Source organism: Pundamilia nyererei, unplaced genomic scaffold (assembly GCF_000239375.1).
Source record: "Pundamilia nyererei isolate P.nyererei 1_Seehausen unplaced genomic scaffold, PunNye1.0 scaffold00353, whole genome shotgun sequence".
NCBI lineage: Eukaryota > Metazoa > Chordata > Actinopteri > Cichliformes > Cichlidae > Pundamilia > Pundamilia nyererei.
Genome location: NW_005187754.1, coordinates 363482 through 371219, shown reverse-complemented (window position 1 = coordinate 371219; position 7738 = coordinate 363482). Strand labels below are relative to the sequence as shown.

Below are 7738 nucleotides of genomic sequence, written 5' to 3'. Positions count from 1 at the left end.
AAATCTGACGAGCAAGCATACCAAAGTCGTCATCGAGCCTCCAACTTTCATCCACATCGTCCGGACTGATAAGCCCATCTACAAACCTGGACAGACTGGTAGGTGGAGTGAGTGTGGAGGTGTTGGAGCTGTTGTGTTGTAGAAGGAGCGATACGCTACTGCAGCACCGTCTCGTCTGCACTGCTTACCCATTCTGCTGTGCTTGCACATTTTTGGTCTGATATATCTGCATAATGCTGAGCCACCACTTAATAACTTGATAACTTGAGGGTTGTTGTCTGTTCAGTGCACAGAAGAAGAGTGCTTTCCTAGAGAGAGGCTGTTTATATTTAAAGTAGGAAAGGCCTACATGCTGAGTGGGTGAAGAGAAAAGGAGTTTATTTGACCACTTAGTGCCGTCGAGTGCTAGTGCAGGCTGCTAACTCCTGAATAAGTCTGATTAAGATACGATGAGCTAGTGGAGTTTAACTTTTTTGGGTATTCTGCAACTTCTTATGACAGTAAAACAAGTTTATTTTTTAATAGCATTGTCATAGTGTTTCAGTAAGGACTCACGACGACGTTATGTTTCACGAGTAAAAATCAAAAATGAATTTGACCCATATAACAGTTTATAAACTGGTGTCAGTCTCAACAAAATGAGCTTGTCAGTCAGCTTCTATAAACAAGTTCAAAGCTATAACCACAAGAATACTGTAACATATATATTTTTACCTAAATCAATCTGTCTCATGCTTTCCATTTGCAGACACAGGTGATCCAATCAGAAGTAACATTACACTTTACCGTGTCACTGTGAAACCGGCTTTCAGTTGGTATTATTTGGCCAGCTAAGCCACGCTCGCCAAATCGCACGTGGAATAAAACATGGATGTAGCTGCAGCGTCAGAAAAATGAACCCGATACAGAAGAGCCTTAAACCTGCATTCTGTCTGACGGCCACCAGGTGGCAATAAATTTAGTCTGTTTTGGAAATCAAAGGCTACGTTCACAGTGCAGGCGAAAGCGCATCAAATCCGACTTTTTTGACCCTATGGGACCCGTATCCGAATTATTAGGCCAAATGTAAATAACAAAATAACTTTATAACTTAGAGCAAAATTGGGAAACGTAAAGTCCGAAACAGTCAAACATACTGTTGCTCTGGGTCTAAACAGGGCGTGTTGTGTGTGACGTCTGCTTTTGCGCATGTGGCCGCTTTGAGCGTTCACACTAGAGCGCGTTTGCTGTCGCATTTTATTTGTAGTGTGAACGAGCAGACAAAAAAAATCGCATTTGATCAAAAAATCGGAATTGAGCATTAAGACCTGCAGAGTGAACGTAGCCTTAGTCATACCACATTTGGGGGGCAACCGTGGAGCAGGGGGTTGGGAAGCGCGTCTGTAACCGGAAGGTTCGATCCCCGGGCTCTCTGTCCTGGTCGTTGTGTCCTTGGGAGAGACCGCCTACTGGTGTTGGCCAGACGGGCAGATGGCGCCAGTGCCCGGCAGCCTTGCTTCTGTCAGTCTGCCCCAGGGCAGCTGTGGCTACAACTGTAGCTGCCTCCACCAGTGTGTGAATGTGAGAGTGAATGAATATTGGCATTGTAAAGCGCTTTGGGTGCCGTGAAAAGCGCTATATAAATGCAATCCATTATTATTATTATTTTTATTTCAAAACGGAAGATCATTGGCTGTGTCACAGTCAGACCCGCCTTTCCTCAACACATCCATCTTTCGTAACCAATGGCAGAACCACTCAGCTCAAGCTGAGGTGACGTCATCAGTAGCTAATCCTTAAAGATGTTTTGGGGTTTTTTGGTTTTTAATGTATTGCCTCCAACAATAGGCAAATACATGTTAAGATATATTTTTCTGTGTAAAAAAGGCTAACAGCAACCGTAGACTTCTCCGATACATATTCCAGGTCACTGAAACTCGGGCGGTGTTGATCTGATCAGTTAAGTATCAGACAGGGTTGTTAATGAAGGCAACAACCGGTGTGCTACAGGGACAACAATGAGCCAACTCCAAAAGGCGAAAGGTTTCACAGCTGAAGGTCACTGACGTTTTTCCCTCTTCATCTTTTCTGACTGTTCCACTAGTTTTGAATTTGGCTAGGGTCAGTGTCACTACTGATACCTATGGAACTAGTGTTATTAGTATTCCAGTATTATAATTGTCAGGTCCACCGCAGGTGCCCAGATGAGCTTCAGGTTCAGCCTGAGCACATGTGACAGTTGTAAAAGGGTGTGGGCTAGCTGTGGAGAACATGCTGCCTGTAACATTGTTCTGCATGACTGGAGGCGTATCCATGGAGGGACACACAGACCTCGACAGCATCCTGACTGTCATTAGGAGCCATTCTCAGGCCCTAGACTGGACACAACAATGCCTGGCAGTATGAACTGATACCATGGACTGGCACCTACGTTCACCTGACCGAGATCCAACACCAACACCTCTGGGACATCATGTTTCAGGTGCAACTCACACTGTCCAGGAGCTCAGTCATTCCCTGGTCCGGATGTGGGAGGAGATCCTCCGGGATGTTGTCAGGCATGCAGACAAGCACGTGGGGGTCGCACAAAGTGCTGAGCACCGTTGCTGCATTTCAGTAAAACAAACTCGTCTTCACCATCATTCACTTTGATTTTCAGGGTTTTTCTTTATTCTGCCGTCTGCAGACTGATGATTCTCATTTCCATCAAACGATGGGGCATCCTTTCCTAACACGGTGACCAGTCTGTATCAGTATAGATATCAACATGATTTATTCATTTTCCCCACTGAATCTGACATGTGCCCCGAATTCATTAGAGTATAAAGAGAGACTTGCATACACTTTGCTTTGCTTCTTTTTAGTCCGTCTGCTATCACCAGGATCGTTTTCCCTTTGTCTTCTTCTTCCTCTCATTATCCACTTGTGCAATAACTGAAAATACAGTATAGTAATGCATTTTTTTTCTTTCTTTTAAAGTCAAATTCCGGATCGTCTCCATGGATGCCAATTTCATCCCTGTGGAACGAGTGGTACGTTTCTATCCACTTGTTCTCGTCTGTCAGAATCATGTGCCGCTGTGCCATTTGTGGAGTCATTTCAAGCAGCGAACTTGATAATGTGCTGTGATTTGTAGCAGGCAGTCAGTGAATCTGAAGAGTAAGGTCTATTTTGGTTCAGGAGAGTGGGAGGTGAAAGGAAGGCTGTTTGTTGATTTTGAAGACAGCGTGGGTGTGGAGCGCTGTGTGGAGTAGTGTGATAAACATGCTGTCAGAGTTCATTTGGCGCACACTACATTTGACCCAAACATCTGAATCAATAGCGGCTCAGGGCCTTTTCCGCTTTTGGACGAGAGGCTGAAAACACGACTGCACGCAGTCGACGTGAAATCCGTTCAGATGCATCACATGATGAAAGTAGCTAGCTTGAAGGTGGTAACTCCCACCAGCTGTAGTGAAGACGTGGCATTGTGAGACTTTATCTGCCATTATGCATCTGCTCTTTCCGGCACTCTGGAGATGTAAGAACGAAATAATTGAGGCCAAAATATCACGTGTGCCAAAGGTGTTACAGAGGAACACGGTAATAAATGAGCCGTGGAGGGGGACGTGTGTTGTTTGACTCTTATCGTCCAATTAGGAAATAAGACCTGGCAGTGGTGGTGTTGTTTCAGGGTGTGGCGCCTTCACATCTGTCACTATGTGCTTGCTGAGTAATTGGGTTCTGCTGTGTGATCTGAACCGGGACCTACATGCATACTGACTTGAAAGTCATTGCAACAGGAAACCTTACTGATGTTTCTAATAAATTGTCCTTATTGTGTTAATTCTGTGTGCAGATAAACTAAATGCAAACTCTTCTTTTTTCCTTTCAGTATAAAGAAGTGGCGCTGCAGGTAAGAAACACTCAAATTGGCATCTCTTCTGGGAACTGCTGACATGTCTGTTTGGCTCTTTGAAAAGATTTTGCCATTTGTGCCTTCTGTGAGAGTAACGGCAAAGATGCAGGAAATGAGGCGATGGAGGGAGGGCTGTATGACATGTAATTAAAGTGCAGACTGCTCCCTGCACCCCCCCCCCCCCTTTCTTCTCTGGGGTGGTGCTGTTTAAGAAGATATCCAATCTACAATAGTCTGTTGTAGATTGGATATCTGCGCTGCATTGTTGTGAAGACTAAGAAGGACTTTAGCTACCTCTGAATCACAGACCTAATTACACAAGCAACCATCAGGAGGAGGACTATAATAGGTTCTTTTCTCCACACGAGAGCTCGTTAAGATAAATGTCACTCCAGTCAGTTTGGGCGATGTTTGGATTGCACTGGTCCCTCCTGCAGGAGCTTGTCCTTCTTCCATGCCTGGCTCCAGGAAGCACTCTGGCATGCCCGTCTCAGATGAGGGATCATGTGTGTGTGTTGTTGTTTTTTTCTCCCCATGTCACAGGGCTGACCCACAATCCACAAAGAGCACAGATTATCTGGTGGCTGGCTTGGAAACATCTCTGTGTGCCCCAGCAGAGGAGCTGGAGGCTGGAAGCTACGGCCTCGTTTGATTTGACATCCCTAAATAAATTCTCCTCTGTCTTTACTCTGTGTAGGATCCTAGCTCAAATCGCATTGCCCAGTGGCTGGATAAATCTGTTGTTGGCGGCATCCTTGATCTTTCACACCCCATGATTCCTGAGGCTGTACAAGGAAGCTACACCATCACTGCCTTGACAGACAAGGGAGAACAAATATCCCACAGCTTTGACATCAAAGAATACGGTGGGAGGGAAAAAATGAAGCATCTTCTCTTATAGACCGGAAATGATTACGAGCTCAGTCTATGTAAATTCTCAGCTACGGGGAGATCTGACTCTGTTTCCTTTGCTCTAGTTTTGCCAAAGTATGAAGTGAAGGTTCATCTGCCCAGTGTGATTACCGTCCTGGATCAGGAGGCAGCACTGAAGATTTGTGGAAAGTAAATGTCCCAGTTGAACAGAAACTGGTGTTCTTGTCTGTGTTGGTTCAAGGAAATCCACACTGTGAAGAACTGCAGCTGGGCAGCGCTGGTGCTAACAACATTGTCGTTTATTACAAAAGATGGGTCTGGATTTGTGGGAACAACAAACTGCCTGTAGCAATGATGTTTTCCTTATTTTGTCTGTACTTTGATATAATAGTACTTTTTACTAGAGGAATTTGAGTATTTATATAATTCATACTATTAACAGTGGCCAGCTGGGAAAAGGCAAAGCCTCTACAGGAAATGAAAGATCTGAGGCTGGCTAGACTCTGTACCAGTCATGTTTCTGGCAACAACTAACATCATCCGGCCGTTCTCGTTCCAACAAATCTCATCTTTGTATGTTTTCTTAACAGATACACGTATGGGAAACCTGTTATTGGTTCGGTGAAGGCACGGTTCTGCAGAAACGCCATCCGTTTCTTCTGGTTTTCATCTCCCCAAAACAAAGACCTCTGCAAGACCTACGAACTAACTGTGAGTGTTCCAGATGTTAACAGAGACGCTAACTGTACTGCAATCAGTCCTTTTCACTGATTTTACTTTCTTGGTGTTCACTTTCTGTGATCTTCTAGACGGATAAAAGTGGATGTGCTACACAAACTGTGAACATGACGGCGTTTTTCCTCCACAAGAACATCTACAGTGACACGTTTGAGGTGACTGCTGAGATGGAAGAGTATGGCACAGGTAGGCAGACTAAAAGCCGACTGTTCATCAACGTAGCACAGCGAATTCCTGATGACCTGCAATCTGTATGCTAACTATCATCTAGGCGTCATTCTTAAAGGCTACGGGCAGACCAGCTTCACCTGTGACATCAGAACTGTCACCTTCGAGGATGTACCTGAGGCATACAAGCCTGGTATCCCGTTTGAAGGAAAGGTAACCAGACTCATCCTGCTGTCAGGACATTGCACAGCAGGATTGATGAGCTTTTCATCTGATCCTACCGTGAGGTGGACGTGTTTCTCTTGGAGCCCAAAAGATTCTAAGATGACTCTAGAATCTGGACGATGTAACACTGCATTTGTTACAATGTAACTAGATGTATGAAATAGTATTTAGGGATGCTTTGAGTCATGCAGAGGAAGCTAATCAAGGGCAATAACAATCATTATTATGGAGATGTGTGAGTCTTGTTACAACTTCTTACTCTGTCTTGTTCACAGATCAAAGTTGTTGGTCCAGACAACAAGCCTGCTGCCAATGAGCCAGTGTACTTGTTTGTTGGTAGCTCACTAAAACTAGAGCTCACCACAGACGTGAATGGCGTGGCTTTGTTTTCTCTGGGCACGTCTCTTTGGAAGGACAGTGTGCATCTGAAGGTTGGTTGCTGCCGCTGCCTGCACTTAAACGTTCATCAGTTATAAGGTCGATAGACTGTGATTGATCACATCAGTCGTACTGATCATACACCCACGCTGGCCTACATTGTCATGAAATTAGTTACTTTTTAATATTTTATTATTTCCAAGTGTCTAACCCAGTGTTTCCAAACCTTTTGGAGCCACGGCACATATTTCACGTTAGAAAAATCACACGGCATGCCAGCAGCAAAAATATCACAAAAAGCATATTGATCATTTTCCCCGCACATCAGGTATAGCGGTATTGGCTCTGTTTGTCCCAGTTACCTTTTTGCTTCTTCTGACCACTACTCATGCTACGGCCTTCATCTGGGTCAGAGGTTTCTCCAGGACCAGGTCTACTTTTTCTTTCAAATATTTATCTATTGCTATTATGCGCTGCGCTGTCTCAGTCACAGCACGACTATTATGTAATTTCTTCTTCATCTTCTATTTTGCTGGCAGTTGGCAACAGATTTAATTAGAGCAGGTAGTTGTAGTCCTGTGGAAGATCATGTAATTGTTCTGCCCATCACGGCGATCACTTGGAGTACTAATCAGATGGAACCAGACAATCTTCCACGGCACACCTGATCATTTCTCACAGCGCACTGGTTGGGAAACACTGGTCTAATGTGAAGAGTAGGAATTTGATATTTGACCTCACTTTGTCAACAGGCGAGTTCAAAAAATACAACGGAGCATGACCATTATGTTTATGGTTTGAGGAGACCCAACTACAGGGCAAGCCACCACCATGTCACAGCGTTTTACTCCAAGAGTAGTAGTTTTCTGAAGCTCATGCAGGCCAGCAGTAAGCTGCCCTGTGACAGTGAAGCGACTGTGCGTGTCCAGTACATCATCCAGGGAGAGGAGCTGGAGAAAGGGCAGGAGGTCCTCGACTTCTTTTATCTGGTACGTGTAAGGGATTGTGACGTGACCCCACCCAGTGTTCATTGAAACACGATTTTGGTGATCTGCATGAGAATTGCTGTTTGTAGCTTCAGTCTAAATGATTTTTCTCTAAAGACTTTTGTGCACATGTTTGAGATGTATTGCAGATATACATAAACACACCCTCATAGTGACGTTTCCGTTCTGTCTTTCTTTGCAGGTGCAGTCCAGAGGTTCAGTAGTGCAGCATGGTCGTATCCCAGTGGCTGTCAAAGTGGGAATTGGTATGAACACGACGAAAGCTAATTTTGAAGTATAAGTCTGTGATTTTAGAGTTAGACGTCCTATGGAAAAAGCCCTTTAAAGTTGCATCAAAGCATGTAGGGGTGAGGTTGGGGTGGTAGAGCAGGTCATCCACTAATTTCAGTATTCTACTATTAGCTATCTAGCCCTAATGTCAAAAAACTATTAAAGTCTGCATCAGTGCACTGCGTGAAATATACCTTTACTT

General features: G+C 44.5%; 1 protein-coding gene across 1 annotated transcript; it reads left to right on the top strand.

The window, feature by feature from the left end:
* The first annotated feature begins 6 nt into the window (after positions 1–6).
* Positions 7–7565, top strand: LOC102209905 (alpha-2-macroglobulin). Its single transcript, XM_005752330.1, has 11 exons — positions 7–98; positions 2959–3011; positions 3854–3874; positions 4575–4743; positions 4855–4939; positions 5341–5461; positions 5560–5674; positions 5760–5869; positions 6157–6312; positions 7012–7248; positions 7448–7565. The coding sequence occupies exons 2-11, from the start codon at positions 2979–2981 to the stop codon at positions 7544–7546; spliced, it is 1146 nt and encodes a 381-aa protein (XP_005752387.1). The 5' UTR covers positions 7–98; positions 2959–2978; the 3' UTR covers positions 7547–7565.
* The last annotated feature ends 173 nt before the right edge of the window (positions 7566–7738 follow it).

Excerpts from the sequence above, each read along its gene's own strand:
- LOC102209905 (XM_005752330.1), top strand. The coding sequence starts at position 2,979 with ATGGATGCCAATTTCATCCCTGTGGAACGAGTG. Across the intron at positions 5,462-5,559 it reads GCAAGACCTACGAACTAACT|ACGGATAAAAGTGGATGTGC; the intron begins GTGAGTGTTCCA and ends GTGATCTTCTAG. Across the intron at positions 6,313-7,011 it reads AGGACAGTGTGCATCTGAAG|GCGAGTTCAAAAAATACAAC; the intron begins GTTGGTTGCTGC and ends CTTTGTCAACAG.